Source organism: Molothrus aeneus, chromosome 5, assembly GCF_037042795.1.
Source record: "Molothrus aeneus isolate 106 chromosome 5, BPBGC_Maene_1.0, whole genome shotgun sequence".
Classification (NCBI taxonomy): domain Eukaryota; kingdom Metazoa; phylum Chordata; class Aves; order Passeriformes; family Icteridae; genus Molothrus; species Molothrus aeneus.
In genome coordinates this window covers 60,612,685-60,633,684 of record NC_089650.1, presented here as the reverse complement: position 1 = coordinate 60,633,684, position 21,000 = coordinate 60,612,685, and the positions used below count along the sequence as shown (strand labels likewise).

Sequence of the window (21,000 nt, the reverse complement as noted above, 5' to 3'; positions counted from 1 at the left end):
GCAAGAGCCATGTAATAACGTCTTTCATTCTCTCTCAATTTATGCAGAAGTGTTTGACTTGCCCTGGCGAGCTTGGAGGGAAGCAAGGAGAATGTCTCTTTGTGAGAGATTTATAAACATGTCCTTGAAGGCTGAACAGAGAGGGGCACGTTCTGCTGAGGAGCTGGCAGTTTTTCTAATCTTTGTCACATTCAACTATTGTTGTGTTGCTTCACCTTAATGTGACTCTCTCCATCATGTTCTCTCCCCTAAAACCTTGCAGTTCATTATGTGCAATTTTAATATAGTCTTTTCTGAATAAAGAAGTGCATGACTATTGACTTCAGAAAAGAATTAAAGTATTTTTGTGCTGTGACCTTACAGGCTTTGCTTAGTCATGCAATGAGGCTTTATTCTGTGACAAGTGGCAGGGATTTACTGGCAATTTGGAGATCTTGTAGCAAAATATTATTGATAAAAGTACTAAAAAATAATTTAGATTTAAAAACCAATATAAACTTGCATTCATTTAGTTAAAGCAATTTAAGAAATTGTACTCAAATTAACTCCTTTTAACAGGCTATGGAGCCTGCCAAATAGTATTTTGTAAGACAAATGAGCACACCTTTGCCAATAACACCTTTTATGGCTATTTGAGATGAGCATTTGCTAATTTTGTGAGACTGCTAGGTGGAAACCTTGGGTAAGGAAAAGTTTGTCCCAGGGTGCCAAATCCTGAAGTGTGTATCCTGAAGTGTGTATTTCCCTGTGTAGTGTTGTGCTGAACTGCTGCAGTGCTAGAGTGAAATAAAGAAAAGGGTAGTAGGCAACAAATAAATTATGTACACACTTCCTAAATAATTAATGAATATTAGACTCTTCCTTGGTAGTTGAGACAGGTCTCACACTTTAGGAAAATAAAGAAGTGTGTGAAGTTCCAAGTAATTTCTGATGCTGTTTGTTCAGGAGCTTGCAGGATAAATCTTTTACTGGCAGTAGAAGCAGGGTAGATTGGTGCTCCCAGCCTTGCCATGGGGTAAAACAAAGAAGGGGAGAAAGAAAGTCACTGATTCAGGTCTGTGTGTGAATCTTGTGTAAATCTCAAAGGGTTTATTTTGGGTGAGAGTTGTTCTGAATTTTATTTTCTTGAAATCACTAACAAATACAAGTTGTATTTGTCAAGCCTCAGTCAGGCTTTCTTAGTGGTAGGACCCACAATGCCTGTTATAAAAGTTTTAATGATGCTCCTATCTCTTGTAGTGATGATCTCCTTGTTATGTGATTCAGACTTTTGAATTTTCTCTGATAGCTGGTGCTGGAGAAGAAAGATGAAAATGTTTATTTTTTTTCCTGAAAATGTCCCAATGCTTTGATAGTCTGCAGCTTTCAAAGCATTCAAACTTGGGTATATAGGAATAACTTCCCTATAGGAATTGGGTGTGTGCAAAATGTGAGTGCTTTCAAAATGGTGTTTATAACATTTTCTGGAAGAACAAACTGGATACAGGGACAAAAGTACAAATTTTCCATCCAGGTTCTCAATTCATTACCACTATGGCTTACTGTGACTTTGCTCTACATTGAGCACAGCAAAAGAAGGACACAGACCTGCTGGAGCCAATCCAGCAGGACACAAAGATGATTAGAGAGATGGAACATCTCTCCTATGAGGAAAGACTGAGACACTTAAGGTTGTTCATCCTGGAGGACTTTGGGGAGGCCTTATGGTGGCCTTCTAGTACCAAAAAATGGCTACAAGAGAGTTGGAAAGAGACTTTTTTACAAGGGCAGATAGTGACAGGGTGAGGGGGAATGGCTTTAAACTGAAAATCAGTAGGTTTAGATTGGGTGATAAGAATAAATTTGTTACTGTGAATGTGGTGAGACGCTCGCAAAGGGTGCTCAGGGAAACTGTGGGCTCCTGAAAGTGTTCAAGAAAAGCTTGGATGGGGCTCTGAGCAATCTGGTCTAGGGAAAGGTGTCCCTGCCCATGGCTGTGAGGTTGGTACCAGATGATCATTACAGTCCCTCCCAACTCAGATCATTCTGTGGTTCTGTGATTAAGTCAAATAAGATTTTGTCTTTCTGGTTGGTGGTTGTGTGAGTGCAGTATGACATCCCCCTTAACTTTACCGAGGCTGCTCAATCACAGCCTGTTAGAAACCAGATTTCTCTAAGGGCTTAAAAATTTAAGAGAATCAGCACTACAGCACTTGCTCTTACATATCTGGTCAGTGCAATCTCCAGGTCATCCCTGGCATCCATCTGCTTCAAACCTGCATTAATTGAACACATATTTCACTCTGCCTCTATGTGAATTTTCTTTTCTTATGGCTTGCCTAGTGTTTATCATGTTGAGTAAAAGATTAATTACTATGAAATGGCATTTTTGCAATTCTTTCTCCAAATTTTAGATTTTTTGCTTAATTGAAACCCCAAATGAAAAGGGTTTATACTGTTTTTTTATATTGCTTTCACCATTGAGTAGGAAATAATAAAGAGCAAGTGTTTAAAAAAATCTGGAAAAAAAGAGACCCGAAATAATTGAACAAAGGAAACCAATCAAACATTTTCACAAGTGAAATATATGAAGCCTTAAAATTGTTTTTAAAGTTATTATTTTAAAACTTCTGTGAAAATTATTTCATATTTTTTACACCATTACAAAATCTTGTTTCCATTTTTCTGTAAATTTAGTAACTTTTGATTAAGGTAAACTACATGCAGTCACAAATGAAGTTTAAAGAATTTGCCGTCACATATCTCTTTAAAGACCAAGACATCACCACCTGGTATATTGCAGTGTGTGTTCTTTGTGTGACCAGGGTGAATGTTTGTTGACAATGTGAAAACCTGAAAGTTTTACAAGATTTGATGGTCATTTTAATTTAGATGTTCCTCTGAAATTTCCTGTCTTGATTCAAATCATCAGGATCTATAAAACTGATTTTTACTCTTGCCTTGCCTGTGGGACTGGTCACAACAGTCAATTTACCTCCAAAATAGTTTGCTGACTGCAAATTTAAGATGTTTCAGAGAAAAAGGAATGAAATTCTGAAGTGATCAATTGTAGAATAAAATGGCTTTATTTCTAAATTTGTTTAATTAATAATTGGTTCATAGGCCAATCCTGCTATTAAGATATGTCCTAAAAAATCCCCCCACCAACCCCCTACCCAACCCCTAAAATAAAACTAACCCAAAAAACCCAGACACCCCTCAAAAAGAGATTTTTGGGTTTATCTAGAGATAAACTTTTTGTATGGCTGTTTTGAAAATTGAGCACCTCAAAAGTATCCAGACTACAATCTGAGTTGATTAGGCTCTGTCATCTGTTTTAGTAGTTTTCTGCTCATGGTGCACTCATTTTTTTTAAATAATCACTACTATATGAGGAATAAAGCTTATTCCAATTGCTCAGTTACTGGTGGAAAGGAACGACTGCTGAAGGAAAATAAACAACAAACCAAGACCCAACATAAATCTCACAAAATTCGTAAGTGCTGAAAAGCTGTGGCAGCTTATGGGCCATGCCCTGATAACAATTTGCATCTATAACTGCAGTTGTCAGAAAAGTTTTTGTGGTACTTATCAGCTCTAAGCACCAGAGGTGTAATGGGGTGAGTTTCTCTAAGGTCTCCCAAGGTTGAACCCCGGAGAGCTGGCGGGGCTGGCAGGCTCAGTGTGCTCAGCAGTTCTTTGGCTCTCGTGCTGGATGGCAGCCAGGGCATTAGTGCTGGACCGAGCCTGGAATGACTCCCCCGGAGACAGCACAGCCCCCGCCAGGCACTGCTACAGAGGCAAAGTGCTTGAGTAAACTCAGGCCATCTGTTGGCTGCATAAATTAGTTTTCCCTGTTTGCCCATCAAGCTATAAGGTATCCACCTTTTTTTTTTTTGTATTCCTTTTTTTCCACTCCAAATATAGTATTTTTTTCTTTATTCAGTTCTAGTAGGACAGTGATAGGCAAATGCACTTTTTGCATCTTTTTTCTCCCTTCTTTCTTATGGTTACATGCTTTTCACTGTATGTCATTGATTAACAAATAAAATTATCCTCTTCATATACCTGTTCTGCTTTGGAAACAGTTAATGGCTCCTCAGAGATAACCTTTATTCACGACAGGGGAGAAACATATTTAAATTTCCCCTCTTTCCCCTCATCTTTTTTCTCCATTTCCCCTTATTATTTCTGCTTTTCCCTCTTTTCCTCTTGCTTGCTCCTCCTTCTCTTTCCTTGTGAATACTAATATTCTATACTAATATACTATATATGAATAAACAGATAAGGGACTAAACTGATTAAGCATAACTTAAATGAATGAATTCAATGGGTATGTTTATATTTCATCTTTCAAGGAAGAATTCAATTCAGCAATAACTATTTTATTGGAAATTCAGTAATTTTAAAGGATCACCATTTTCCTGCTCTCTTAGCACACCATGGGAATCAGATTCCTTGAGCATTTTGCAGCTGGTTAGTTTGTCACTAAAACTGGTCAATTTTGAAGATTTATTAAATAATTTTTAGTATCAGCTTCAACCTCTCAGACAAAAAGGTGAACTACTTCTTTCACAGGGCCCAATTGGATTTTCCTAGCAGTAGTCATTATGAAGCTCCAGTAAGAACAGATGACATCTTGATGCCTCTTCTGTCAAGTCACTTGGCTTATTTTGAATGTGTACTGTCATTTTGATTTATTTCCATTTTTTTTCTTTTGCAGATTTATTTGAAAAATGCAGCAATGTATACTGTAGAAGCAAACAACCCTCGTCAGCTTGTAGAAATTGCAGCCAGAGACATTGAAAAACTTCTAAGTAACAGGTCTAAAGCCTTGGTGGTGAGTACTAATGGTTCAAGTTTTCTATTTAGTATTTTTAAAAAATCTTTATTTACTATTGAAACATGCTTTCATGGTTATTTTTACTGCCTATACACTTAGAGGCAGTGTCAGTGTGATGTGAATAAGACATGGCATACAGAAAGATGACTCCTGACTTCATGGTAAAAATGAACTCATTTGTTGGCATAGGGCAGATGTTTATAATATTGACCGACAGATAGGAACCAGGGCCAAGGAAGAAATTAAGTTATAAATAGATTGGAAAATATTCCTCTAGGTGACGCACATGAATGTTTATGACTTGAAGATCACTGTATTTTATAGTCAGGAATGATCTTGGGGAAACAAGAAACAGGGCTTTTTTTTTGTTGTTTTTTTTTTATTTTTCCTAATTTGCTAATTTAACCTGTATTTCAATCATAATTTGTGCAAAGACCATGCTTCACTGGGACCTCACAATTCTTTATGCTTTAAATAAAAAGTATCTGTTTCTTTAAAGTTCTTTTGTCAGCAGTCCCTTTCTCAATTCTGTTCTGTAAAACACCAGACCTGGGTCATTGCTTTGTATGGTTCCTACTGACCAAACACAGGGAGGGATTTGGATAAATTAATAAACACACTTCATTCAGAGTAGAACCATTAGAAGTAGGTTTAAAGGATGAAAAAGCAGGATTTCCTTGGGCAATTACATATTCATATAGGTGAATGTATCATTTAAAGTGAAAGAGAGGAGAAAAAGAGATTAATTCACCTAACTGTAGATGTCTACTCAGCTGGTTGTCCTAAGCTCATTTTTTTGTTCAGTGGAATAAAACAGACACTCCTCCACTCCAGGACTGACCTGACATTTTCTGAGTAAGACTTGAAAATGGGATGAACTATAACTGAGAAGAACTTCTCTCTTTCTCAGCTGGAGAAGCCTCAAACCTGAATGTCTATATTGTAAGTGTGTGAAGCTGGGGGAGATGAGTCCCACCCAAAGAGTCCTTTTATCAGTACTGTTTCATGCAGCTGAAGAATCAGTGTGAGTGAAACTGCTGCTGCTGCCCTGAGGACTCTCCTTCTTGTAGGCAATGCACAGTCTGTTGTCTGTGCCTAGGTACCACAAGAGGTACCCATTGTCCTGCCTTTGGTTCTCTTACCTAATACACCGCGTGCATCAGTGTTATCTGTGCCAAAGCTTCTCTAATTCCTTCAAATTGCTTGAAAATAAGTCCAATATTTTTCTTGTTTTTCTCTTTTTCTTCAGTGGACATGTGTTTATGTGGCATTCTGTGGACTTTGTATTACTGTTACAAAACACTGTAAGTCATTTGCCGACCTTTGTGGATACAAAATTTTCCCCACCATTTTCCCTTCAACCCATATAAGTTTGATGTTTTTAAGTTATCACAGCAAAAGTTTATATTTTCTCAAAGCACAAGATTAATGTAGGGGTTTTTATATGGGTTTGTGGTGGTTTAATCTTAAAATTTTAAGAAAATTAAATAAGTAGCTCATGCTTACTTAAATAAATATTCCAGAACAGTTTTTCTGTGAGTGTGGAAGAAGGGTGCCACCTCACTTTAGGGAAGCACATGGTCACATTTTGAAAAGGGTAGTATGATTCAGTTTCCTGAGGTGAAAGAAGACTAAATTAGGAGAAGGATAGTCCTTTGGTCCAGTAGTTCCTAGCAGCTCAGATATTTATACTGACTTTTCTACTTGCAATTATCCCAGATGTATGCCAGAACTTTCAATGACTTCTGATTTTAAACATTCTTGTACATTTTTTATACACAGGAGACATTTATTATCTCCTGCACCTGATCTATTGATTTCTACTAAGATGATTTCTTCACCTTCCATATATATTTCTCTTTCTGCTTTTTACAAGGACTATCTTTATGCTGTCAGTTTATAAACTTTATGTAATGAGGCTGAATTATTTACCTGAAGTTTCAGTCTTCTTCAGTCTAATAGATCACATTTTCTCTGAAATCAGGAGTGGAGTCAAATGGAACTGTTATAATGACTGCACAGAGGTTTTACCATTGGGGCTAATATGAGTCAAAGTGTTAATTAAGACCTGAATCCTGAAAAAAGTGTGATGCAAGGGCATCAGGCATCCTCCAGTGATGCCATGAGGAAGGTTCCCGTGAATTACATCAACAGTGTTATTGTTCAGAGACTATCATACCTCAGGGATGTCATAGTTTTCTCTAAGCATGAGACACAAACAACCTTTGGGCAAGGTTATAATAAACAAATATCAGTGATGAATTTTCTAATAACAACTTGAGCCATAAGATCACCTTTAAATGAGAAATATCTCTTGCATTCTGAATTATTTGTGTTTTCATGGAACTATGGGCTAGAAAAGTCTCTAGTAATGAGAGAAAATATTACCAGGTAAATGGGTATGAGTTTCTGTTTGACAGAAGCTTAAAACTGATGGTTGAAATAGGTACCTAGCTGAGGAAGGAGAAAGGGGGAAGACCTCTTCTGAACTCACAGGGCTTTCCTAGGTTACTTTTGCTAGGAAATATAATGCATAGAGGAAAGAGTTAGGTTGAAAAGAAAATGGTATAGTTTCTAGCAGAGTGCAGTGGACAAAGAGAGTAGTATGAGTAGTGAGGAAGGAGACAGACAACAGCCTCCTAGTGAAGTGTCTTGCAGTGGAGCCTGTTGCTGAAATAGTGAACATATCTTTTATAGCTTTCTGCTGTTTATTATTGTGTATTTGTCTGGCCTAGCCCTAATGAACACCCCTATTTCAATATAATGGATTCCCATATGCAAATGGTCCTGCAAGGAACAAGGAATTGGGCTTAATGATTCCTCTGGGTCCCTTCATGTAGGGGGATGCAATATAAGAAAATAAAAGTAGTATAGAAAGTAATCTTACCCCTTAAGGGGTTTCAGCTGAGCCAATTATTAGAGATTGGGAACAGGCCTGACTTTAACAGGCCACAGCTGTAGCCAATAAGAAGAGTGTTGTAAAACAGTGGATTGGTTGGTTGAGGAGTCACTTGGCTCCTGTGGGGACAAGGGAGAGTCAGTGCCTAGAGGAGATGCCTGTGAGAAACATCAAGGAGGTACAAAACTCCAGCAGAGTGGAACCCTTGCAATGTAATAACAACACCTTCAAACTCAGGATATTCCATAATTCTGCAATTTTATGGTACTATGGAGAAGCTAATATTCTGTCTCTGTGTAAATGGTGGGTACAGATGAGCTGTGCTACGTTGTACCCTGCATCCTCAGGTGTGTGCTGGCAGATGGGTGGAGGTTTCACTGAAAATGTACCCTGCAATAACTATTGGCAGAACTCACAGAGCCTTTCCAGGGATACCAACAATAATATGCCTAGCCCATCGGGCTGTCTGGCACCCAAATTGTTCATTTTTGCTGGACTTGGCTTCAGTTTTAGCATTCCTACCTCATTCCTGAGTGCAATAGATTTCTGGAGCTATGTAGATCATGCTAATGGATCAGAATCTTTTCATTCCAATGGAAAATTTGGAAGATACTAATACTTATTTGATGAGTATCAATAGAAATGCTAAATAGAGTACCTGACATTGTACTATATTTATAAAACATGATTTGAGTAGTTACAAATATTTCTTCATTGACTATACAAAATCAAACCCTTTTAAAGTTATTAATATCAAAGATGGATTACTAATACTTTTTTATTACTAATGTAAAGTACTGTAGTAGTCTTAAGATTTGCAGAGATTTTAATTTTTTTGGTCATACTTTAAAATTAGAAAGGTATATTTTAAATACTTCTGAGGTTTTGTTTACAGTTTATGCATTGCATCATGAGGGTAATTAAGTATATATTTTAAATTTTGTTTATATAACATATTCAATGTTATATAAACAAATTTTGTTTATATAATGTATTCAATTTATAAAAAGTAATATTTGGTCCAGTGCTACAGACCAATTTAAACAGCAGCTTCACTCCTGTGCAGTATGAAGTTGGTAGCTGTGCAGCCCTTGGCTGTCCTCTGCCCATTGATCAGTACATTTTTGGAAGCATCCTGAATTTTCTACAGTAGACAAATTTGCAGTTTTATCACTTCCTTTTGCTCAGATACTTGAATTGAAGATAGTTAGCAATTTGTACCTTCTGGTAGAAGAAAATTAAAGAAAATTAAGAATAACAGATACCTAGTAACAGTCTTTTCAAGCCCAGACTGCAGAAGTTTTGCATCCTATTTCTTGCTTAGCTAAGATCCCTTTCTGCATTTGAACATCATTTAATGTTTTACTGTTTGTGCAATAGTTTAAAATTAATATTAATTATCCTTTTATCCAAAAGTAGAATTTATGCATATTCCCCTGCAAGTCTTTTCCACAATAAAATACCCCTTTCTGGAAAGATTCAATGTCAGGATATTGTATTCAACCCTATGTTGTACACTCGCAGTGCATTTATTAGTGCATTTTTCTTCCATTACTGCCCACACTGTAAGGCAACAGCATAACCATTAGTGTAAAGCAAACACTTCAGCTCCACTAAAATGTATTTCAGTGGAGAATGAGAGACAGTCATATTTTCCCTGTCAAATTCCTGCCTGTGATTTTATTTGTTTTGCTTTGGGGTCATTTGTGTCTGCTTTTAACTAACTCATGTTAAGGTGGCTCAAGGGAAGGCTCCACTCAGTACCCTTGGCTTCCTGAGCTGTGTGCAGATAAAGATGAGTTACATGCACATTTGCACCCTATTGCCTAGATTTCTTCAGACATCTCAACCAGAGGCATAATATCTTCACTCTAGCCTCCTTGCCTTGATTTCTTAAGAAAACTGAGGAAGCTGGGTTTCCATGGAAACTGAGGCACAGATTGCGTGCTAGGAGACAGGTTCCCTCTACGTGCTGTTGGGAAATGTCCAAGGTGCACAACTGTGTCTCTGAACGAGGAGCTGAGAATGTTTATCTGCTGGTTTAGATGCAATTTCAACACAGCTGTGCAAGTGTGTCCAAATCTCTCAGTATTTCCCTGCCTGTCTGAAACAAGGCTTCACTGTCTCACAATAAAACTGGGAACCTTAAATGTGTTACATCTTTTGAGGTTCCCAGGCAGAGATCCTGTGCACTTTAAATGGGGTTGGGAATTTTTGTGAGTCCTGAAAGACCTACAAAAGCAAAATAAATGTTGTAGGTGTGCTTGATACTACTGTTTCTTGAAAGGTATCCTCACTCTAGCTTGAGTTTTGTTTTGATATCTAAAACCAATATAACATTCTCAAAGCCACTCTGGGACACTCACCTTCTGGTCTGCTAATCTTAAATTGCCTGTAGTAACAAGGTAGCTTTCCACTCTTTAAAAATACTGTGTAGATCAATTTGAGTTCTCCACTCATTTAGCAGAACTTTGACTGGACATCATCTCTTGCTTTTGGACTCTGTGAGAACTCAGTCGCCTGAGCTCCACTAAGAATTCCAAGAGGCCTAAATAGTCACATCTCACAGCTGAGTCCACCATTCCTGCATGCTAATCTAAAGTATAGAGCTGATCATTCTGTGATGCCTTGGACCAGGTCTCTAAACTGCAAATACCTGTGAGTACACATGGATACATATCTGGATATGGGCACACTTTACCAGGTGTGTTGAAATTGCTTCCTAACTACATTCCAGTATCCTTTCAATTCCAAATGGTCAAGCCATTTACTTTTATTCTCAGCCTGTGAGGGCTGAAGTCTTTGCCTGAAAATAAGGTCATTCCCAGTGGTGAAGTTTGGATTTTCCTAAATTTGGTGGCAATCTGTGCTTCTGACTTCCCTCCTTACTTTGCAAACAGTGACACAGTAAATACTGTGATTTTGTCATGAGGAGACACTGATGGACTAGGTCTTGAGTTGATGGAGGATTCTGATGTTTTCTGTTGGTTATTACTCATGTGTGTGATATCCCATAGAATCCACAGAGAGAGTTTTACCCATGAGTTGTGGTCATATCAGAGGTTAATCAGGAGAAAATGTCTTTGCCTTCCTCTCTCTCCTAGATGATTTTAAGAATGTAAGCCTTGTTCAGAATTGATTTGAAAACTGATATCAGTACAAAAAGAAGCATCACCTATGTCTTGGCAGATATGCTGCTATTCAATTTCTGATTTTCAGGTGTTTTTCTTCCTTTGACTCTGCCAGTTACAGGCAATGTTGAACAATGTTGAACAGCCCTTTTCTTGCAAAGGGCTGAAATTGGAGAAAATAACTTGAACTGTGCTTAGTCTCCCGGCAAAAAACAGTTTTCCACATTTTCTTGGTATTTTTTTGTTAGTTCTATGAAATGCTGAACATCATAAGGAAGCTGGCAGTGGACTGTGTGTGCTGGGTTTCCCAAAATAATTTCAGGTATGATTTCTAAGAAGAGGAAGTTTGCAAAGACGCAAAAGAACAAATTAACTGGAGTAAATTATCAGTTCAAAAAATGAACAAACTTTTGTCTATGCATGTTTTTGTGTTGTGCACAGAGGTTTTTTGTTATTTTTCATGCTAATATTTTAATTTTCCCCTTGAAATTGTTTAGCTGTGCTTGTTTCTTTTCTTTAATACTGCAAAATATTTTATTAACTTTTAATTTTGAGCTAGGTGTTGCTCTTTAGCTATAGGAACAGATTACACAAACTGTGTACCAGCATCATAAAGCAAATGGCTTTAATTGCAGTGATCCTCCCAGAAAAATGCTTACACTTTGGAAAAATACAACTAAAATACACTTTCTTCTGTCTAAGGACTGTAAGATTATGCATGCCATGTGTTTTTACATGACAATATGTCTTGGTTCTTTAACTTTTTTCTGTTATGTATTTGGCAGAATTTTACAGTGTTAGGACTTCAGGTCTATTCACGTTTACTTTTTATATCTCCATCAATTGTCTACATACTAAGTAGCTCACTGAGGTGGGAAATTTTTAAATATTTTTTCTGGATGCTTCCTGTGAGTATTTAAAATAGACATTGTCATCTCCTTGTTGCAGCATTAGTGTGAAAAATGCATATTTTATGATTGGCTTTTTGCAAATATTAAAATGAATATTATATGTGGTATGTTAGAAAGTAATGCTGTATTAATTTTCTTAAGTAGTGTGTTAAATGTAGTTTTGGGTTATAAAAAAAAAGTTAAAATAGAAACTATGCTATGTAGGATACTTTTTTTAAAGAAAGGACTTGCAGTGAAATAGCAGCCACAGGACACCTGAATCTTTCAGAGAAAAAGAATTTATTGCTCTCTTATCAGAAGAAACGAACTTCTTCCCACCTCGAAGACGCTGTTAGGATTCAGAGAAAGAAGTTGATGATGACCAGACAGAATCCTGTGTTTGAATGGAATTTATGCATCATGTATGAAGTGTATGAATATGCAACAGGTTATTGTTTTTAAGGGTTAATCCTTTGTTAACAGGGGTCCTTTTTCGGGCTCGTGCTGCCCAGAGAAATGTACCCCGACCATCCGTAACTCTTTGTTTCTGTTGTCTCCTATTGTCCTAATTCAAATTGTCCAAATTATTATTACTCTAATTGTATTACTATTTTTATAACCATTTTATTGCTATTAAACTTTTAAAATTTTAAAAACTAGTGATTGACATTTTACACAATTAGATTTAGATTTTCGTCCGTGGCTAGAGTTGGTCTAAAGAGCTTTTTCAGATATGGCAGGAACTTTTCAGGTGAGTTTAAGACAAATGCTTTGCTATTTTTGAAATTACCCTCACTGGAATTTTGCACACTAGCAGAAAAACTTTTACATATTCTCTTTCAGACTCCAGTACTGAATCTATTAGCCTGTATGAACATTGTTTAAATATCCAGATGTAAATGTAGTCTATTTTGAAAGTCAGCTGAAGTTGCTGAAGCAAATGTGTTTGGAATGACAGCTAGTGAGACACAACACTTGTGAAGTCAAACATTTGTCAACTTGTCCACATGTCAGATGTTTGAATTTGTTTTTGCTTGTCATGCCTTGAGTCTTATTTTTTTAACCGAAATCCAGGTTGTGTGGATGCAACATTATGCCTCAGAGGATAGATTCACATAACTCACATACCTTGCAAGGCATCATAAAAGTCTGGAAAAATAAATCAGAGGGCTTGCAGTGAAAATTCTTATAAATATTGCCTGTTTACATGCTTTTCACAGTTGACTTGATCTGCCTTCTGCAAATCTTGTGTTCTTGTTGACAGATAAAGAGGGCAGTCATCCCCTCACCTTCCCACACCCTCATAGATAGCCACAGTCATAATTTTGATTTCTGTGGCCCTGATCTCTACATAGTGCTGCAATGGCATCAAGTCTGCAAGCTTAGAGAGACACCTGCTGAATCTCCATCCTGCAGCACAGTGCATTGCATTTGGAGCTTTAACTGTAACTGAGACAAAGAAAGCTAAAAAGTGCTTGTGGCAAATAATATTATTTGCTGAACAGCTTCACCATGTGACTTTTTTTCTCCTTACAGAGTTAATTGTCATTGTTAGCATAGTTTTGTTGCATTCACATTTCATATGGAGAAAAATATGGGGCACTGATAGGTTTAGCAGATCTTTCCCATTTAGATCCTTTTATTTATTCACTTGCACAAATTCACTTGCAAATTAAATGGCCATGGTTAATTTTGTGGAAGTTTTGTTGTAGATTTGGTTTTTTTTACTCCCTGTGAGAGATTCTTCATAGGTTTGTCACAAGCAGGTTTCTTTGTCTAGGTTTATTGTGAAAGATGTTCTGCAGGTGCATGGCCTCATTATTGCCAGCATCACCCTAAGCTGGGGGTTTGACTGTGAAAGGTGAAATATTGCTCAAACAAGACTTGGTTTCTTTTGGTTTTAAAGTTTCTATTTCAGCTTCAATATTGAAGCTCAATATTGAGAATAACACAATGTAATCCAAAAATTCTTTTTCTTGGATTAGTTCAGTTTTTGTCTCCAGGGCTTTGCTAGCCTTCTTACCCTCAGGCAGCTTCTTCTTCTGAAGTTATTTTTGTTTTCCTTGTATGACCTTCTAGCTGATAGGCAAAGAAATGTGTTTTCTTCCTTATTTCTTGCTCTGATGCCTTCCATTCAGATCATGCCCAAAAAACACACTGATGGTTTTTCTCTGTGGCTAGTTGAAAATTTTACAGAGCAATGATTTTCCACGGTAAACAGTATTTTTCAAAATATAATATTGCATAGAGGTAGTTTAATTTGTAAGTGCTGGCTTCCATACCTTTGTGCTCTCTAGTCAATGCTCTCAAGACTCTTTATTTTTTCTTCAGTCACTATATTTACATTTTCAACCACAATATAATCAAATCTAAAAGTTTTTAAATCTCCTGTGAAATGAAAATTCCACTTACTTACTGAAAGCTCTGTTAAACGTTATGGAGAAGAATGAAGTGCAAGTGCTGTTTTCAGAGATGGAAACTTGCACACACACATTATACACAAACTGTGGTACAATAGTTGTGTGTTGTACACAACCCCAAGCCTGCATTCTGCCTTTTAACCTCCAAGACTGGGTTAAATCTGTGACTCTAACTTCTGTTCTCTTTCAGAATCTTTGCTTTAAGGGCATTGATACCTGCCTGTGTGCATGATTCCAGTATTTGTCTCAGTGGAACTCTTTGTACCCTTTTCTCTTTCCACATTCTCCATATTAAAAGTTCAGATTAGATTGTGTTGCTGCAAGATCACACTAATTTGTGTTGAATTGTTCACCCTATTCAACTTAAGTACTTTCCAGGGTACCTGTGTCTGAATCAGTGTTTTTAAATATGCTACAAAATCTGTACGTTCCCGGGTTAAAGAGTTTTAGTAAGTTGTCAAAACATTTGAATTGTAATTCAGTTCAGTTTTCACTTCAGAGAGAAGAATTAAAGCACAAATGCAAAACTTAAGCTATGTTATTTAAAATGGATCCTTTCCTACTTGTTACATACATGTCATGATAAAATGCTCAAATGTTTTTTCCCACCTTTTCTTGGTCGAGTTTTTAGTGAGACTGAGCTGAGTGGTCAAAAATAGCAAAGCTTTTGTCACTGTGGCACCAGAGTAAGACTGAATTTAGAAATACCAGTTTTGACTGGTGAAGTATGTAAAAGCATCAGACTTTCAACTTCAGTAGAACTCTTGCTGCAATTAAAAAAAACTATTGAATTGCATAATGAGCATCAGAATCTGACCTTTGCACAAGCAAAAGATAAATCCTCACTTTTGGGTTTGCTTCTGGTCATATAATTTCATAAATTGGCATTCAAGAACAAGTGGTTAAACAGTATGTTCTTTCAAAAAGGCTTCCTCATATCTTTTTTTCCTTTCTGTAAATGCTAGTGTTTTCTGAGTGTGATGGTACCTATCTACAGCATGGCCATAATGCTTATTCTATAGCTGCAGTATCCTTAAATGCACTGTTGGTCTGGATAACAGTATGCTCAGTAGTGTAACACATTTCCTGGAGTATTTGAGCTTTTCTTCATGCATTTTGGTATCACACTTTGTGCCAGTATTTTAGGAGCACGGTTAATGGGACCCCTCAGGAATGAGTGCAGGTAGATCTGGGGCTCTTCTTAGTAAGCTTTAAAAGCTGTTTCCAGTCCTTGGACACAGCTTGCTGCAGAGTTAGTTAAGAGGAAATACTGAACTTCATGAAAGTATGAAGCTGTTTCATGGAGTGTGTTCACCTGGCATCTTTCTTTCATGTTTTTCTTCCTTATCAGTTTAAGGTGTCCACCCATCACCTTTGTCACACCTTTTGGGCTTTGTAGTGAAATTTCCATGTTAAAACTTTCCTTAAGAGAGCTCCTGTCAGCTTTCTTTGCAACACTGACTTTTGATGTACTTGTTAGTACAAAAGGCAAAATTCCACAGGAACCCAGCAAGTTCCTTGTACCAGAAGTCTCTGGCAAAACTTAGAAAGCAGAATATGCTGAGGGAAAGCATAAACTGTTTTTTGTATTTTCTCAAAGTCTAATTTTCTGTGATCCAACTGTGAATTTGCTGATAAACAAATGTTCAACTTCAAAAAGCTTTATTAATCAGTAAAAGCTGAGCTACTCCATATGTGTTTTATGTTAATCCTTTTGTTGGATTAAAAGATTCCCTTTGATGGGGAAGCTTCAAGAAACAAGGTGATGACACATTTTATCATGTGTCAATGTGATGAAGATGTGATGAAGGTTTCTTCAAAGTCCAAGGACTACTCAAGAATATTTTTCACCCCCTTAACAGATACAAATGGATGCCCTTAAACTAGATTCCTAAAGGGATCAGATTTATTATATATTGAGATTTGGTTTATGAACTTGCAGGGAGGTGGAAGGGATCCTCAGTGGTCTCTCTATAAATGTGTTCACTCTTAACTCTTCCTACAGCACAGCAGGATAGGAGACTCTTTGCATGAACTCCAAAACCTGAAAAGTCTCCCATGTATGCTTGATTTTAACACAGCTGACTGTCCTTGGGGAGTCACTTAGCTCCACATTCCACCTTTGGCATTTGGACATACGAGGAGCACAGCTGAAGGACAGATATATATGTGCTAAGCACAAGATGTCTTATATGGATGAAACTGAAATCCTCTGTCTGGAGCATTGCATTTGGGTCGGTGTTGCAAGATGACACTTCAATTTCTTCAGGATCAGAGACTGAAATTTTCTGCTTAGGGTTGGTAGCTGCAGAGATCGTGTGTGTGTTTTGCTTTTTTATTTTTTCTTTGGTTGTTGTTTTGGTCAGAGTTTTTTTTTTGGTAGTTTTTCTTTTTTATGTGTTTGAAAGAGGATACTATAACTCAAATGGCTGTTAAAGGAATCAGGGATCTGAGATGAAATTTATCTTCAGTCTAAGAAAGTTTATATTTGTCCTCCTAAAAGACTTCTCAGATGACTTAATTACAAGCTAGATGGAATGAAAATGCCCTGCTTGTCCTTGGTTATTCCTTCATCCTCCCAGTTCTGAGCCAGCGTGTGGAATGGAGGATTCACAGAACAAGGAGGCAGGGTAGCACAGAAAAGTTTGGATCTTAGTTTTTACAGCCCTCAGTTATGAGAGTAAAATATTTCCCCATTGGTCTTATATTGTTTAAATCATCACCATCTTCTTTATATTGCAGGATGCTTCAAAGAAGCATGGCAGTGGGTCAGGAGGGGTGTGAGGCAGAGCACCTCAGTGTTAGGCACTGCTGATGGGTATTTGGAGCATGAGGAACTGCTCTTGCACTTCTGCCAATGCCCAAAAGTCAGGCATATAGTTAACATAGGGAAGCCTCTGTTCAGCTTCTTTCAATCTTTGATGGTAGGTTTTCTCTAAGTAATGTTTGGGGTTTTTTTAGGCTGCCTTCTCCTTCGTCTTGTTCTGGTGTCTTAATTTCTATTTTTTAAAATAAATATTAGTTTATTCTTTCCCTTTATAAACTATTTCTTTTATATCTTTCACACTGTATTTTAAAAGTTCTGCTAATATTTTGCAAACACAAAGCCAGTCCATTTCTTATTTGAAGTTGATGGATGTGATCTTTGTCAAACAAAACCCCTGTCAGTAGAAGGTGTAGAGCACAAGTTCTCAGGAGGAGAGGAATAAATACCCAAGTATGTTCCAAAGGTTTGCATTAGATTGTGACTGTCAAAGAAATCAACTTTTATTTAATATTAATTTTTTAATTGCTTAAAAATCAATATTGATTTGAAACTAGTCTCACAAACAGAAATCATTTAAAAGCCACTGCTGTTAGGTGATTATGGAATATAACAAAAAAAAGTGTGGTGATACGTAGTTTAAGTAAGAGAAAATACAAATTTTTGTAATTTTGTTTAATAGCTCTTTTATGGTCTTGTCTTGCATAAAAAAGCAGTTTAAAATTCTAGTGGGGTTTTGGGTGTTTTGGTTGGTTTGTTTGCCCCTTTTCCTCTTCATCTTTCTGGAGTCCATTTCCTTCCAAACTGAAAGAAATACATTGTCAGAGGTTTTATCACCTTGCCTATGTTTAGTTAACAGTGACATCATTAACCTATTTCAAGCCTGCCTTTCCTAATAACAAGAGAAGTTCTGCTAATCTTTAGGTTCAATTTACCCTGATACAAATACTCCTTTTTTATAGAATTGTTTGGGGATTTATTTTCAATTCAGTTTTTCTTATTAAAACTTCAATCACCCTCCATTTGATTGTAATTAAAACTGCCCCTAGGCAATAAATTTTGTTCTATGAAAATATGACAGGTATAATTATGGAAAAGTCTACTTGTTCATGTATTGCTCCTTTTCATTTGGTGTTAAAATAAGTGATGACATAATTAGATTTTTTTTCCCCCTCAAATATCAGAAAAAAAAAGAGCAACAAAATTTATACTTTTCCTTGGCCCTGGGTTTATAATGCCCACTCCTCATTCCTTGAATTCTGAAATTATCTTCAGACCAAAGATAGGAAAGTTCTTGGTTTGCATCCTCTTGAATTAGTACAGGGAAAATGTTTCTGTGCAGCTGTGGGCTTACAAGAGCAGTGGGAACAAGAGTGAGGGCATCTGGGTTCAGTCCTGGTGTTTGGCAGTTTCAGTGAGGATGACAGTGGTGTTCCCCTCTAGATTCTTCCATTAACATCTTAATTATATCCAGCTCTCGACATTTCTGAGGAAAAAATGTCTATCTTTCTTAACATTCAGTTAACAAAACCAAAATTGATCAGTGGCTATGTTTCAAGGGTATTTCTTTATTTTTATGGCGCAACGTGTTGCAAAAGTCAGCAGGTTGCACTTGGTTGTGAAGGGGATTTTTTCCCCTCTGAGGCGCTAGCAGGGCATGCTTGCCAAAACTGAAAAGGTCACAAAGATCCTTTAGGTCTTGCCCTCTTGTGCAGAAAGCCCTTACATAATCCTTCAGCTTCAGTTGCTGTTTGCATGCTGGCAATGGCCGCGCTCCTGCTCCTTGGCTCGTTATGCCGTCTCCAAGTTGGTTTGTGTTACAGCAGCAGTGACTCACTGCTGCTCAGTCCCCTGGAAAGCACTAACCAGACAGGCTCTGCTGCTAAATTCAGAGGCTATTCCCCGAGTGCCTTCCCTGAGTCAGAGCAGCGAGCAGTGATTTTGTTTTTGCTGGATGTGTTTGGGCGGATGGTGCGGGAGTGGGCGGCGGTAACGCGCTCATTGCTGGGCAGGCAGTGAGCAATCTCCCTTGCTGTTTGTTGTGCCACTTCCCCCTCCACTCCCCCCCCCCTTTTTTTTTTTTTTTTTTTTTTATTGTAAAGGTTTACATGTACTCTGGAGTTGTCAGGATGTATTTATGTTTTACCAGGTCTTTAAAAAAATTAATGTGAATGAACAGAAAATGCTAGAGGAGCATGTTTACCTGCTCCCAAGGTGATAAAAGCAGATTGAGTTGAAATCCTAGGGGGGAGTATTTTCAGGTCAATTTCAAATAGAATCAGCCTTTAGCAACATAGAATATACTGACGTGTGTAAACCATGTGGTCCCACCAGGCATTTCCTCAGCGTTTCCAATCCCTCTTCTCTTCCACAGCATTGATGACATGCCAGATTTCCCACTGGGTCAACAGAGCTGTCCTTTCCTTCTGGCCCCTCAATTTTCCTTCCTCCCCCTTCTTCCCTCCCCAAAGCCTGCATGCATCTTAAGGGTATTCCTTTCATAAGCAGTGGAGGACAATGGAAGTCAAAGGACTAGAGCATGGCATTTTGCAATTCTAGTGTCAGTATTTCATCTCATGACACCTTTCATGGGCTTCAGTTCTGTGTAAGAAGATGGCATCATATCCAAATGTAATGTAATATTAGGTAAAAATATATGTATAAAATGAAAGTAACATAAATTCAACTTTAAGGTTATAATCTGAAAGAGTTTTCATTAAGAGTTTATTGCTTTTTTTTCCTTCCACGGTAGAAATCCAGATTGTGTCATTTTACTCTCAGTTATTATTTTTTGTATCTTCTGATTTTTCTGTATATTTTCCCTGTACTCTGTATATTACAACCTCAACTCATCATTTTCAAAATGCATCTTATTTTTAGGCTTTCATTTTCTAAAGCCAGCACTTGCTACAGCCAGCCTTTTCATCTGCTAAGAATATAGTAAAGAGGTGACTAGAGAGGATGAAAATGAGGAAAAAATTAATGCTGTGAAGTACAAACTGTGGTGCAGCATAACTATAACCATGTAGCTGGGAGAATGGTGCATAGGTACTACAAGGTGCTTTAGCTTTTTGATTTTGTGCTTTTAACCTTTTAATGAAGCACATTTTACTTCTAACTGTTATTGTACTGTTCTGATATTTCATAAAAGAGCTTTCTGTATTTGCACTAGATTCACATAAGATACATATTTGCATAGGTAATTATTGCTGTATTGTGGGCAAAGTTTATGGCTGCAGGCTGTGTTCCTGATTTTCTTCTGAATAAAGTAAGGACTGTGTTAAGCATGTAAAATTAATGATTTCTTTTTTCCTTTAATCCAGGTTTACAGTATGACTTAAAATTGAAAAGAAAAAGTTCTAATAGTGAACATAATAATAAGTGTAATGGAAGCATGAAATACAATTATATTCATGTATATGAGAAGCAGTCCATTGTCTGTTTATTCAGTCCATCTGTGGTTTATTCTACACTTTGAGCTTCTATTAGTTTCTCACTGATATCTTTTGTTAAATGGGCACAATATTTCTGAACATGTTTGTCTGCAAACAGTTTGAGTATTTCCTGCTTGGGATTAGTTTATGGTTATTCACCTTTTTTCCCTACTGTTACGAAATTTGCTTTAAGCTTCTACAAAATCACTTCATGTAGGAGACCCCTTTTATCTTAGTGTTTAGGGTTTGGTATTTTTCAGCCTGGTGATCTTAAATCAGGTGAGGATTTTTTGTATCTAAATATTGGTCCTATTCAGAATTGCCTTCCCTATGAGTGTAAAATTTCACTCTCAGGATAAGGGAAGAGTGTGGGTGTGATGTATGTCCTTGGTGCAGTCAGGCTTTCTAAAGTGATATCAAAGGAGTTTATATGGAATGGAACAATCTTGTCAGATTGTCTGCATCTAAACTGGACAAGTGGTTCAGAATATTTATATCACAGAATCAGCTGAGTTGGAAGGGACCAATGAGGATCACAGAGTCCAGCTCCCAGCCCTGCACAGGACTACTCCCCAAGAGTCACACCATGGGCCTTAGAGTATTTAAATGCTTCTTGTACTCTGCCAGGATTGGTGCTGTG

At 37.2% G+C, this 21,000-nt stretch overlaps 1 protein-coding gene across 3 annotated transcripts in view; it reads left to right on the top strand.

Annotated features, from left to right (window-relative positions):
• CACNA2D1 (calcium voltage-gated channel auxiliary subunit alpha2delta 1) overlaps positions 1 to 21,000 on the top strand; it is a 366,545-nt gene that overhangs the window by 65,034 nt on the left and 280,511 nt on the right. For all 3 annotated transcript variants that reach the window (XM_066550936.1, XM_066550937.1, XM_066550938.1), the window contains exon 3: positions 4,703 to 4,819. In XM_066550936.1, coding sequence (XP_066407033.1) covers positions 4,703 to 4,819 — 117 coding nt within the window. The remainder of the gene's footprint in view (positions 1 to 4,702; positions 4,820 to 21,000) is intronic.